A 14,710-nucleotide genomic window follows, 5' to 3' on the forward strand; every position below is an offset into this window, starting at 1 on the left:
CTTATTTCTTTTTCTGTGTATTTTTTACCTATTTTTGTAGTGGTTGTTCTGGGAATTAGAATTAGCATGTTAATTTGTAACAGTATATTTTGGATTAATACATACTGAATTTCAACAGTATATAAAGTCATTGCTCCTATATAGCTCCACCCCCTTTATGCTGTTACTGACAGAAATTACACCTTCACACATTATGTACCATGAAGACAGATTTATATTGTTTTATATAGTCATCTTCTAAATCCTATATTAAAAAAGAGGAATCACAAAATATAGTAACACTGTCTTTTGTATTTATTTACGTATGTAGTTGGGCTTCCTGTAAAAAATCAGCCTGTAGTGCTGGAGATCCAGGAGATGCAGCTTCCATCACTGGGTTGGGGAAGATCCCCTGGAGGAGGGCATGACACCATGGATTTCTCCAGGTAAGAATACTGGAGTGGGTAGCCATTCCCTTCTCCAGGGGATCTTCCTGACTCAGGGATCGAACCTGGGTCTCCCGCATAGCAGGGGATTCTTTACTGCCTGAGCCACTAGGGCAGCCGTAGTTACCTTTAGCCTGTGCTTTATTTCTTTGTGTAGATTCCAGTTTCCTTTTGGGGCTGCCTGCAGAACTCCTTAGCATTTTCTGCAGGGAAAACACAGGTCGTGAGACTATTTAGATTAAAATAGGAGAGACACCTTGGTAAACAGGGTTGATCAGGTAAAAATGACAGTGAACTTAAAGGGAGAGTTCAGAAAAATTCATGGCTCAATCACAAGATTTTCTTGATGATAGGGATGCTGCTGCTGCTGCTGCTAAGTCGCTTCAGTCGTGTCCGACTCTGCGACCCCATAGACGGCAGCCCACCAGGCTCCTCTGTCCCTGAGATTCTCCAGGCAAGAACACTGGAGTGGGTTGCCATTTCCTTCTCCAATGCATGCATGCATGCTAAGTCGCTTCAGTCGTGTCCGACTCTGTGCGACCCCATGGACAGCAGCCCACCAGGCTCCTCTGTCCACGGGATTCTCTAGGCAAGAATACTGGAGTGGGTTGCCATTTCCTCCAGACAGGGATTCTAAGTTCGTTTATTCAGGATGCTGAGGGAAGTGTGCCGACAGTGGAACTGACTTCATTAAAGGTCTGAAGTGTATGTAAGAACTATGGGAGAGGAAGGTGAGACAAAAGTAGAACTGTACCCCCCTATGCAGTTCCAACCAGTTAGAGATTCATTCCACCATGCTGGGTATTGTCCTTCCGAAGTTTTAACAATAAAGCCTTCTAGCGGCTCACTGTGGCGCCCAGGGCAGCTTCTGGTCTGCTCATCCTGTACAGGGGGCCCTTGCTGGGAGGCAGATCCCATCAGGCCTTGCGGGTGGCTCAGCACGACTGTGACGTGTCTCGCTGTCGGCTGCCGAACCGAGGCTGGCGTCGTGAGGGAAACTGCTTTACTCTCTGTGAGGAAAGCAGGAGACTGTGAGGGAGAAAGAGGCCGACGAGGAGGCCAAGGTTGGGCTAGGACTGAAGGAGGACTGACCCGGCAGGTGAAGGGCGGACTTGGTAGCAGCCGCAGCTTTTAGTTGCCATTGCTGCTGGGAGGTGGCATCTTCCTCAGTGAGGTGGTTGGTTGACTAGGTCTCGGCGGCCATGGCGGTGAACTTTGGGGACCACACCAGTGGCTTTCGTCACAACGATGTAATCAGTTTCATCAACAGCGAGGTCCTCATGAACGGAGGCGACCATGATTTCTATAGGGCCTTCTGCTCGGGACCCTGGAGTGAGGTAGAGGATCGGCTGCAAGTTGTCTTAGCTAACCCACAGGTGCCACACGCCATCAAGAGGGCCTGTGCCTGGAACGCGCTGGCCTTGAGCGTGCGTGTTGGCATGAGGCAGCAGGAGCGGCAGGAGCGTCAGATCCGGTGGTTGCAGGAGCAGGTGGAGGAGCAAGAGAAGACTTACTGGGCCCTGGCCTTCAAGCTGCAGCGCCTCCGTGAGGAGCGGGAGGAGATGGTGTCACAGTTGCGCTTCACATGGGCCTCACTGCAGCAGGTGCTGAAGGAATGTGATGTGCTTCGTGGGCGGCTGCTCCAGGTCCCCCCATTGGCCCAAGAGATGGGGCCTGGGCCTCGAGCCAAGCAATTTGGGGCAGTAGCATGGCCCATGAGCACGGAGCAGCAGGTGGCCATGGGGGTGCCTGGCAGGCCTTATTTTGAGGCAGCTGCTTATAGGTTGAGGCAGATGCCTGCCCCAGAAGCTGCTGTTTATGTGCCGGGACCACCGAGTTCCTGGTCCCAGGCCATGAAACCCCCTATGCCAATGCCGATGCTGTATCCATTTCCATACCATGCACCATTCCCCATGGGATCACAATCCTTGCCACCTGTACCACCAGCAGAAGCAGAAGCTGCAGCAGTCCCATTTCAGATGCCTTCTCCGGGAGTCTGTCTACCTGGCCCATTGGTTGCAGTGGGCTTTCAAGAGAAGATAGCCCCCCTGGGCAACAAGAAGAGCTACAGCCAGGGAGGTCCTGAGATCCTGCAGGGTACAGTCCCCTTAGCGGGTATCAGAAGTCTTAACCAGGAAGAAGGTCAGGAGAGGTCACAGGAGATGGTCCCTCTGGGGACCAGTGGGAGCCACAGCCAGGAAGAAGTTCCCAGAAGACCCCAGGGGACTGTTCCCCTGGGGGACAGCAGAAACCAGAATCAGGAGAGAGATCTAGAGAGATTCCAGAGGATTCTCCCCCTGGAGTACAATAGAAGTCACAAGCAAGAAGATCCAGAGAGACCCCAGGGGACTGACCACCTGGGAGTCAGCAGAAGCCAGAGCCAGGAAGGAGGTCCAGAGAGGCCTCAGGCTACTGCCCAGGGGCACAGCTGGAGCCATGATGGGAGAGAAAACCCAGAGAAACAACAGCCTCAGGAGCAGAAGACCGAGAAACCAAAAGGGAAAGAAGCCTCAGAATCATACCACAAGGAGAAGTCTGCTTCAGGTTGCAGTTCAGTGAATTGGAAGTGCCCATGGTGTAAAGTGATGAATTTTTCGTGGTGCGAGTCCTGCTATAAATACTGGAAAGTCTGGAGGGCAGTTGGGAGTGGAGGCCCAGACTCAGGACAAACTCACCAATTTCAGGAAGGTAAGTAAGAATGGAAACACTCCAAAGAAAAACCAATTTCCTAAGAACCCATACTCTTTTGATAAGAAAGTTCTCATTTACTTTACAGAAAATGTGAAACCAAAATTATGATATAAAAATTAAAGTAATTCATTATCCCATTACCTAAATAACAACTTTTTATCATTGTGGGTATACATATACACGTAAATAACGTGCATGCTCAGTGGCTTCAGTCATGTCCGACTCTTTGTGACCCTGTGGGACTGTAGCCTGCCAGGCTCCTCTGTCCATGGGATTCTCTGGGCAAGAATACTGGAGTGGGTTGCCATGCCCTCCTCCAGGGGATCTTCCTGATCCAGGGATCAAACCCAAGTCTCTTATGTCTCCTGCATTGGCAGGTGGATTCTTTATCACTAGTGCCACCTGGAAAGCCCACACATATATACATATGTGTGTGTATATATATATATGTGTGTGTGTGTGTGTGTGTGGTTTTCATTTACTTGAAGAAAGATGGATGGCTTTTAAGTATCATACTCTAAGGAATTTCTCCTAATTGAATTTATGTTCCCAGGTGCTGAATTCTACATGGTTGATACTGATTGATTGACATCCCAGAGAAGCTGAGGTCAAGACTTTTATTTTTCCTTTTTCATTCTTTTCTGTTTTCTTTCTTAAAAAAGAGAAATTATTTATTTATGGCTAGCCATGCTGGGTCTTCATTGCTGCTCACGGGCTATCTTGTTGCAGCCAGAGAGATCTACTCTTCTTTGCGTTGTGTGGGCTTCTCATTATGGTGGTTTCTCTTGTTTCAGAGCCCAGGCTCTAGAGCTCTCAGGCTCAATAGTTGTAGTGCATGGGCTTAGTTGCATAATGTGGGATCTTCCCAGACCAGGGCTGGAACCTGTGTCCCCTGCAATGGCAGGTGGATTCGTAACTATTGGACCACAAGGGAAGTCCCTCTGTTTTCTTATTAATCTTGTTTTCCAGAAAATGCCATGTCTTTGGCTGGAAACAGCCATGCATTTTTAGTTATAAGCTATATTGGATTTTAGGAACCCTGCTATTCCTTGAAAATGCTATTGTTCATTTGTTAACTACTGCAAAGCTCATGTTTACTTCTTGTTTTTGTTTTTTAAGTTTTACAGGTGAGAGTTTGTCTTTATGTCTCTGAGCCCTACAGAATTTGCTTCTTCTGAAGAATCTGAACCTATCCCATTGGATCTTCCAAGAGCCTAAGACATAATCCTCATTTCTTTCTGACCCATACCATGGTGAGGCCCCACACTGACTGGATCTGAGAAGAGAGAAAAGTCAGGAAAGAAGAGATGCTTTGGCACTTGGGAGAAAAGGAGGGCAAAAGAATTTTGTTAGGATTTAATTTCTCTGCTGGGACAAGGAATTCAGAGTTGAAGGATGAAGTGTTAAGTTGTAGAGATGATAGCAAATTTGTTGAATTTCATTTAATTCATTAAACAAATAGTTATTTTCTGATATGTTTTAGAAACTAGAGTTATATGTTAATATCTGGTGCATACCCTGTAACCTGATTTGGTGAGTTTGGTTAGATAACAGGAGAGAGCCAACTTTGGGATACAAATTATATCCGGAGTGATTTCTTTGTCTCTTATGTCATGTGGCCTTTGCATAAATGCAGTTGAAATAGCATCCAGATTATTTCTGTAGTTTTGGGGGCAAGATCAAAGAGATTTTTGTGGATGGACTTGATTTGCCAACAGCTCATCTCGTTGGTCCCAGATGACACAAATGAGTAGTGGCAAAGAGCAGGAAAGTGGCCTCACAAGAGTGCAGGCAAGACTTTTCTGATACTCCTGATTTCCTCCCTCGAGAGGGACAACTAGTTTCCTGGTTGCCTGAAAGACCAGCCACCATCCCAAGTCCCTTTCCAGCCAGTGGCTGAAGAACAAAATTATTCCAAAGACAGACATCGTGCTGTGGATGGTGCTTCTCTTGGGAGGACTAATTGGATTAAAAGTAGAACTGGACTGGGACAAGAGCTCCTGAGAACGCCCTTGGGCCCTTCTCTTCCACTTTGTGTGTTCTCTGCAGGCTCTGCTCCCCTGAGGCAGCTGCTGCAAGCCAGGGGAGCCAGGGTGGAGCCCAGGGGCTGGAAAGTCAGATCAGCCTCCAGTCTGAACAAGAGGTGTCCTGGAGTTCCCCCTGGAGATTCCAGCTCACCAGGCTCAGCCTTTGTCAGAGGTTTTCTGCTTCTAAATAGTAATAAAGAGTGTTTACTTACCTGCTGTGTCTTATATGTTGTGTGTACCGAGGGGCAGGTTTGCTCAGAAGTGGTGTTTTAAATCTACCTCTTCCCTCCATCCCACTGAGGTGACTGGAGAATTCAATCTCATTCGCTATTGAAGGGCCCCTCCTCTTCCTGCGAGTTACTCAAGAATTGGGGGGAGGGACTTCTGTGGGGTCTTCAGTCCATTGTGATTGTCCCTGCTCCCCTCACTGTCCAAGTCCTTGAAGGTGGGCTTCTCTGCTACTCCTGGGCCCACGGGGCACGAGAGGGGAGGAGAGGTGAGGTGAGGTGAGGAGGGGGCTTCTGCCTAGGCTGGGAGCCCTAGTGCCTCCCTACCTGCACCAAGAAGCCCTGAGGCCGTCTCCCAGAAGTGCCTTGAACAGAAATTTCTGCCCTGCAGGGCACTCAACCCTCCCTCCTATGCACAATCCCATCAAGGTGCTCAGGATTCTGGAGAAGAGCCAGGCTTAGCCAGTCGGCTAACGTGGTGAATGTTCCCGGAGGCAAAAGGGGTAGAGTCTGGCTCCCTGCTTGGTGTAGAGACACATGGGGCAGAGAAAAGACATGAAGCTGCCCCACCAGCATCCTCACTCCCAGGGTCCTGATTACCGGGAGGCCTTGGTTATTTAGGAGGGTACTGGGGAGGAAGGGGACCATCGAGGGCATCAACACAAAGCTAAGTTTTCTGGGTTGGAGGCTGGTTTTGTGATACACTTGTGTATGCTGATAACTCCCTGGAACTCTGGGAAGAGGAGATTTTGGAATTTTCCAGCATAATCCATTTTGGTGTATCAGCAGATCATTTTAGATCTCACTACATTTGCTGCATTTATGGTTTCATATGGACTCTGCTATTCATTGGTATACCTTTAGGTCTGCATGAAAGCACTCACCCTGTGCATAGCTTTTATGTAGTTAATATAACTGTATTTCAGGGCTGAATTTTCCCAAAGCAACCGGAATAATTGAGGCTGTCAAATCACTACTTTCTTCTGGGTTGGGTACGCACAGGAAAAGGCAGGAGGTTTTTGAGGCAAGAACCTGGGCTTTGGAATTAGAGAGACTTGAGATCAGATACTTGCTCTGCTATTCACTAGCTTTGTGACCTTAAACAAGTTACTGAATTTCTCTGAGCCCCAGTAAGTGGCTGTTCCTTTTCCCTGCCCTTAAGGTTCTGCTCTGGATGATGTAGTAATGAATATATGGGATTATTAATGATCGTAACAGTTACCATTGAGTGCTTACTATATACTAGGCACTCTAAGCACATTACCCTTTTGGTGACTGTATTATTAGTTCTTCCAAGTGAATATTATTATCCCCATTTTACAGATGTGGTAACTCAATACTGAAATTTGGGAGTTGGTGAAGCCTGGGTTCAAAATGATATTTTACTGATTCTAACATCTGCGCTCTCACCATTGTAACACACTGTCTTAACCTTTTACCTTTATTAAGTAATATATTTATAAATTAACATGGATTATCAATGCCTAAGCCCAGTGAAATGACTAATGGAGAGACTTTGAGGCATAGTGGCAATCTGGTGGTCAGGAGCTGCTCTTTTAGAATCTCTCAGGCTTTGGGATATATGACCATCTAGGCTGCCAGTAAGTAGGACCACTAATTATTTCAGGACTGCAAAAAAAAAAAAAAAAAAGAGGGGGCAGTAATTTAGGCAGTGGGAATGACTTGTATTTGATTCAACAGACTAGCCTTATGAAAAGGTCATTAAGCCTAGTTCAATATTAAGATAGGTACTTCCCTGGTGGTTCAATGGTTAAGACTCTTTCACTGCAGGGGGTGCGGGTTTGATCCCTGGTCGGGGAACTAAGATCCCACATGCCACGTGGCGTGGACAAGAAAAAAATACTATTAAGATAGAGCCCATCTTGCTTACCTAAAGTGAAAGTGAAAGTTGCTCAGTCATGTCTGACTCTTTGCAACCCCATGGACTATAGTCCATGGAGTTCTCCAGGCCAGAATACTGGAGTGGGCAGCCTTTCCCTTCTCCAGGGGATCTTCCCAACCCAGGGATCAAACTCAGGTCTCCCACATTGCAGGTGGATTCTTTACCAGCTGAGCCACCAGAGAAGCCCAAGAATACTGGAGTGGGTAGCCTATCTCTTCTCCAGTGGATCTTCCCAACCCAGGAATCAAACCAGGGTCTCCTGCATTGCAGGCGGATTCTTTACCAACTGAGCTATCAGGGAAATCAACAGCTTATCTAAAGTTGGTCTGAATTACTCAGTTTGTTTTAAGTGGGTAAGGTGCCAGCTCTAACAGTCCAGTAAGTTATGTCTATGTACTTTTCAGTGAGTAAGTAGGGGGAAAGGAGACTTCAAATCTCCAGACATGTTGCAAACCGGGTAATGGAATCAATGTTTTTAAAATTGTGGTACCAAATCTATGATGGGATGGGAGAGAAAGACATAATTTCCTTATGGCCAGCTTTGTAAAGTCTCGACACTAAATGGTAGCAGACTTTTATTATGTGGTGCGGGCATTGTGTGCAGCACTCTTGAGTGGTTACGTTGCTTTGTGCAGCACTCTTGAGTGGTTACGTCGCTTCTAGCATGTGGCAGAGTGAGGGCGCTAAGCTTCACATAAGCTTTAGCATACTGAACCACCCTGACCTGTGACCTTCTCAAGTTGCTGTAGAACAGAATTTCTCATTGCCTAGGTTTGTTCTTCAGTACTTAAGACAAGTGCTCAAGACCATGATGAAATTGGTGTAGGAAGTGCTGCTGCACTGGTAGCAATATCCCCAGGGGATCTATTTGGTAAACCCTGTTTGGTTTGCTGCTGGAAGCACTCTAGCCAATGGACCTCAGATTCTCCCAGGTAGGTCAGACCCTGGCCCATCTAGCCCAACTTCTCTGGGGCTTAAAGAAATTGTAGAAAAGCATCATAGCCTCCCTAGGGTCAAGTTTACTTTATTACTATTTTAAAAAATTTTAACTGCACTTGGTCTTTGTTGTGGTGCACAGGCTTTCTGTTAGTTACACCATGCAGGGACTTCTCTAGTGGCTCATGGGCTTAGTTGCCCAGGGATTGAACCTGAGACCCTCCATTGGAAGGCAGATTCTTAACCACTGGACCACCGGGGAAGTCCCTTACATCAATTTTTAGATATCAAGAAATGCCAACAGGAGTTTCTAGCTCTTTACCACTTTATAGATAAAGCAAACAGCATTCATGGAAAGAAGGCTACCTATGCACTGAGCACGGTGTTAGATTCTGTAGAGGCAATCATTATTGCCCTCAGCGGTCTCCTGTTCTGTTCAAAGAAATAAAACAAATATACACCAAACGCCAGTTATCAGCCTTTTTTTTTTTTTTTTAATTTTTATTTTAAATTTTATTTTTTTTTCCATTTATTTTTATTAGTTGGAGGCTAATTACTTTACATCATTACAGTAGTTTTTGTTATACATTGAAATGAATTAGCCATGGATTTACATGTATTCCCCATCCCAGTCCCCCCTCCCACCTCCCTCTCCACCCGATCCCTCTGGGTCTTCCCAGTGCACCAGGCCCGAGCACTTGTCTCATGCACCCAACCTGGGCTGGTGATCTGTTTCACCCTAGATAATATACATGTTTCAATGCTGTTCTCTTGAAACATCCCACCCTCGCCTTCTCCCAGAGTCCACAAGTCTGTTCTATACATCTGAGTCTCTTTTTCTGTTTTGCATATAGGGTTATCGTTACCATCTTTCTAAAGTCCATATATATGTGTTAGTATACTGTAATGGTCTTTATCTTTCTGGCTTACTTCGCTCTGTATAATGGGCTCCAGTTTCATCCATCTCATTAGAACTGATTCTAATGAATTCTTTTTAATGGCTGAGTAATATTCCATGGTGTATATGTACCACAGCTTCCTCATCCATTCGTCTGCTGATGGGCATCTGGGTTGCTTCCATGTCCTGGCTATTATAAACAGTGTATCAGCCTTTTTTTCAATTGTTGGAACATATTTTCTGGCCTGTAGATGTTGGTTTTCAAAGGATTCTGTGTATCAAACAGTGTTATTTAACAAATAACTATTTTCTCAGTTAAAATTAAGAAAGTCTGTTGATATGATTCCAACTAAGAGCAGTTACTTGCCATTTAAGCTTAGGATTTCTGAGAGGATTCAATGAGTATTGTTATTTTTATTATTATGACATGCAGCCTAATCACAGGCAAGTGGACCATTTTACTAGGCTCTTTGTAATACTGACAATACAGCCAAATCCATCCTTTACTTAAACTTCTATGAACTTTGGGAGCACAAATTAGGAGAAAGTTGTATAGGAAGCTGGTAGTTTTAATACATGTTAAATATAGTGAGAGCTAAAAGATTTTAGGGCAGTCTAAGTTCAGTATGGACCATTTTAGTTTGCAAAGCTTCCGCGATAGTCAGATAGTTTCACATTATGTCCTCATTTGACTAAACAGTTGCTAGAAAAGTTGACTTTGTTTTACTTCAAATTAATATGCAATATTACAGTTTCAGTTGTGATATTCTGCAGCTTTTTGTTTTTATGTTTATACCTACTATCTCATGTTTTATTCTTCATTCTGCACTACATACAAAAATAATTGCACACAAGGCAGAAACTTGTGATTACTTTTTTGGTAGGCAGCATTAAACCATACTCTAGTATTTAGAAAATGATGACAAAGAGCTCTCTGACGGTTTTGTCTGTAAGTACAAGTTTTAGGATACTTATTCTCATTAAAAAATTTTTTTGTTTGATATACATTTACTTTGATCACTTCAATAAGCCATATTGGTTCCAGGAAAGAAGAGAATGAGCAAATATTGAAAATTTCATGCCTTTACCATTACAATCCCTGATATTGTCTAGACAGTTTTGAAACTTCAGAACACATATGACCTGCTTTGTAAAAGACTCATACTATTGGACTCCCCGCTGATAGATGTTTCTAACATTTTTTCATGAAATATTTATTACTGATAAGGAAAAGAAAAATAATGGCAATATTGCATCTGTAACTACAAAATGCATTTAGAAATCCACCAATAGCTATTTTGCTTGCTGGGATATATTTCAGTTGTATTTACTGAGCTGCTTAGGGAAACATTTATATAGTCCATTTCATTGCCAAATTTTGGTGTTTGTAGTGTATAGATCAAAGTGGTCATCTATGTTTTTCAAAGCATCAGAGATTTTGTAAAAAATGCTCAGGCCAAAAAAAAAAAATGTATGGACAAAATAGTCTCTGTGGGGACTTGCCTATCCCCACTTGTAGTCCAGTGGTTGAGAATCCACTTTCCAATGCAGCAGACGTGGGTTCCATTCCTGGTCAGGGAATTAAGATGCCACATGCCGTGGGGCAACTAAGCCTGTGCACTGTAACTAGAGAGACCCACACGCTACAACTACTGAGTCCGTGCAGTCTAGAGCGCTTGCTCCACAATTAGAGAAAGTCCTAGGGCCACAACAAAGACCCAGTACAGCCAAAAATAAATAAATAAATAAATTAAAGAAAAACGGTTTTTTAAATTGTAGTCTCTTGGACTTTAATCTTTTAGTTTAAGCGTTAGTTGTGGAACCATTTTTGAGCTTCCAAGAAAAAGAATAGATTTTTATAAGGAAAGCTGGAGCCTCCCCTACAAAGAAGTGCTATTTTTTTGTATTTATATCATATTCTGAGTGCCCCCACTGAGGATGAAGGGAAGTAGAAAGAAGATTCAGTTACAGTCCAGAGACAATGGGTTTGACGAGAACATCAAAGAGCTCCATGATGATTTATATGTCTGTCAGGTGATGAGTTGTGGGATGTGAAGAATTGTTTCCAAAACCCCAAATGAGGCAGACCACAGGATTGTCGTTGGTAAACAATGAATATGAAAGAAGTCAATGTCAGAAATGATATACTCCTTGAGACAAATAAGAAGCTACACTTTGCAGAGGGTTCTTTCGACAAAGGGGAAAAGGAAGGGGAAAGCGAGGCAGCTAATCATGTGCAAATGCCGTGTTAGGATCTGGGTGTATAAAGAGGAATACAACATCATTCTTGTTTTCTAGGAGTGCAAACCTAGTGGGAAAAAGAAACATTGAGTGTCTCTTAGTTTCCAGACAGATCACGTATGTCATTTCACTTTTATCTTCACAGGGAAAGATAAGTAAAAACTGACTAGACATGGCCTTTATTTGATCTAGAAAAAGACTTGGGCAATAAGAATTTACCAGTATATCCGGATCTGCCCAGTGTACAAGATGCCTAGACCACTTAAAAAACAAATGCCTCAGGGATCTATTACTTTGCATGGATAAGCTGGTGATCCAGATCCCAGACTTTGAAGCCTGGACGAATAGACCTTGACTCTGTACGAACCTTCCATGGCCTACTGCCTAACAAGGCTCAGGATAGAACAGTGTATCTGACCTCATAAGACATATATAGATAGACATAGACATGCTACAAGTCAGGGCATGGGAACATTTAACAGTTGAGAAGTGTGAGAAGAATATTCTAGAAGTCAAAATTACAGTTGCTAGATAGGAAACTGAAGCCTGACCAATCTGGTGCAGTGACCTCAGAGTTAATATTGGGAGGCAGAGGAGGATATGGGGAGATGCACAGACTCTGAAGTCAGCAACCTGGGTTCAAATCCAGGGCCTGACACTGACCAGTTGTGAAACCTTAAGCAGGCTACCCAGGTCTCTGAGTTTTGGCTTCCTCATTGGTAAAATAAGGATAATAATAATATTTGCTTCAGAGGGTTGTTGATATAAATAAATGAGATAATTCAAGCAAAGTGCTTAGCAGGAGTGCCTGGAATGTAGTATTTGGTTAACAAATATTTAAAACCTCAGAAGCAGGCAGAGTTTCAGCTAGAATTAGGGAGTACCTTCTGAGTCCTGAAGGAGGTAAGCTTTGGACAAGTAAAAGGAACTACATGGAGCAGACAGAAAGATAAAGACTTGGCTGTCTCAAGCAGGTTGTGCAGATTTAGAATATAAAACGAGTTGGATGTCCCACTGGTGTGCCCCTAGAGCCCCATCCCTCCCGCTATGACAGCTCTTAATGAGTGAATTTTAATTGTTTACTTGTCTGTCTTCACTGGACTATGAGTTATGTGAGTTCAGGTTGATGCTTTTCCTCTCTCTGACCTAAGTAACTACCGCAGTGACTGTCATACAGTGCTCATGCTCAGTTGCCCAGTTGTGTCTGACTCTTTGCGACCCCATGGACTGTAGCCCACCAGGTTCCTCTGTCCATGGAATTTTCCAGGCAAGAATACTGGAGTGGGTTGCTGTTTCCTTCTCCAGGGGATCTTCCCAACCCAGGGATCGAACTCGCATCTCCTGTGTCTCCTGCCTTGGCAGGTGGATTCTTCACTTACCACTGGGAAGCCCCCATCATACAGTATAACCTGGGAAGCCCCTGTCATACAGTAGATGCTCATAAATGTTGCTTGAAAGAATAAACATTTTTTAGAGGCTTAAATGAGCACACACAACACTGTTTCTGAATCTTGACTTACAAAAGGGTATTAGGAAAATTAACCTCATAGATAAACCAACATATTATCATAAGAAGGTGTCCCCTTTTTTAAAAAACACTTTTATTTTTTTCTTGTCTCATTTTTGTAAAGGAAGTGAATTTCAGTACGAGAGAATGTGTAAACTCACCACAGGTGACAATATTATAACACTGTCACAGGAGAATTCACACCTATAGATGAGCTAGTTGAAGAACAAAGTTAGTTTTGAAAGGTTAGAGAAAAAGATTTTGAAATGTCAGATCCACTCTATAAAACTAACCACCCTTGCCATCATCCTTTTAATCTAACTGGGTTTGAGAATAGCCTAGGGCATTTGAAATGAAGACAATTAACACCCCAGACAGGGCATCCACACACAATATACTGTCACCTCTCAGAGACCTCAGGAGGTGGCACGTTTAGATAAGAAGATACTTTTGACCTTGGCTGACAGTTTGTCAATGCTTTTATATTTGATTTAAAAGACATTTATATTCTAAAAGGCTGTCGTTTGCTTAAACTGTGAAGTTCTCCTCCTTTTCCTCATGGTTTTTATTTCTTAGTTTATTGAAAAACAACAAGAATGAAAATGTTTTCTCTGCTGGGTGAGACCTGAGGAAACAACTCTTGCTGCTTGCACTTAAATGAGTTCAGTCCATCCCTCCTCTGGCTCTCTCTAAAGAATGCTTGGCTTTTGTTTAAAGCCCAGAATGTTAAACTTGGAAGTAGCCTTATGGGTCATCTGGTTCAACACCATTTAACAGATGGAGAAAATGAGGCTCAGAGAGAGGAAATGATTTAGTAGCAAAATATGGAGTGTAATCAGACTCTCATAATTGCTGTGGGCCAAAAAAAAAAAAAAAAAAAAAGGTGGACCAGAGGCATGTAGGATCAAATTTGTGTGTGTGTGTTTTTCCCTCTGATTTTCTTGAGAGCACTAATTTCACTCTCTCAACAAATATATTTGACATCTAATATGTTCCAGATACTGAAGATACAGTGGTGACCAAGGCACACAGAATCCTGCCATCATGGACTCTATGTTCTAGTGCAGGAGACAGACAATGAACAATCAGATAATTCTGCTTCTAAGGGGATTATATTTGTATTAGAGGGCCCAGTCTTCCTTCGTCTTTCTCTATTGGCGCCCTGCAAGTTCTCTTGCTTCCCCCTTGTATTTTTCACCCCTTCCTCTCTTGTGGGTCTGGTGAGAGAGAAGAGAGCCATTACAATTCCTCTTTCTTTACACTTCAAGCTCAGTGTGAAATTTTGAATTTGCTAAAATCAGGTTTAGTACCCATGTAGCACTACAGTGAAGATGTCAGTATTTTTCATCAGCACTGCAGCAGTGGGCTGGCTCGGCTGTCAGCTTGCTTGTGAGATGACAATGAAGGACTGGATGTGAGAGTTGTACTATTACCTTATAATTTATCTGTTCCTTTTTAATACAGTTTTAGTTGTGCTGAACCCCATCGTACCTGGCTGCTTTGACAGGTGTACTATTTTAGCAACACAGGACAAAACAGAGAACGAAAAGAATGCATGCTACACTTTTGCTGTCAGCTCGAGGTTGCAACATTCCTAAATTTGCAGATGATTTGTTCAGTGTTGTTCACAGACAAAAAAGCTTAGGTTTTGTTTTTCCTCTGTGACACTGCATATTCTCACAGTTCACCTCGTAGGTGGGCTGCTGTCCGTAAGGAGTGAATGAGGGGATCCCTTCCCTATCTTCTGCTTTCATCTTTGAAATTCCACCATTGTGATGGATTTGTCCACTCAAAATATAAAGAGTTCAGGGCGGACTAACTTCTCAAATGCTTAACACCGGTGTATGTGTTCACT

The 14,710-nt window shown here is 43.6% G+C and overlaps 1 protein-coding gene across 1 annotated transcript; it reads left to right on the forward strand.

The window, feature by feature from the left end:
• Positions 1-1,392: 1,392 nt before the first annotated feature.
• LOC110142006 (testis-expressed protein 13D-like) lies at positions 1,393-5,283 on the forward strand. The gene is made up of 2 exons (XM_070462278.1): positions 1,393-3,113; positions 3,670-5,283. The coding sequence occupies exons 1-2, from the start codon at positions 1,628-1,630 to the stop codon at positions 3,699-3,701; spliced, it is 1,518 nt and encodes a 505-aa protein (XP_070318379.1). The 5' UTR covers positions 1,393-1,627; the 3' UTR covers positions 3,702-5,283.
• Positions 5,284-14,710: the final 9,427 nt, after the last annotated feature.

Source organism: Odocoileus virginianus, unplaced genomic scaffold (assembly GCF_023699985.2).
Source record: "Odocoileus virginianus isolate 20LAN1187 ecotype Illinois unplaced genomic scaffold, Ovbor_1.2 Unplaced_Scaffold_2, whole genome shotgun sequence".
Taxonomy (NCBI): domain Eukaryota; kingdom Metazoa; phylum Chordata; class Mammalia; order Artiodactyla; family Cervidae; genus Odocoileus; species Odocoileus virginianus.

Bases quoted from the DNA above. Each gene is read 5' to 3' on its own strand.
- LOC110142006 (XM_070462278.1), top strand. From the start codon at position 1,628: ATGGCGGTGAACTTTGGGGACCACACCAGTGGCTTTCGTCACAACGAT. The intron at 3,114-3,669 runs GTAAGTAAGAAT...TTATGTTCCCAG, and splicing joins AACTCACCAATTTCAGGAAG to GTGCTGAATTCTACATGGTT.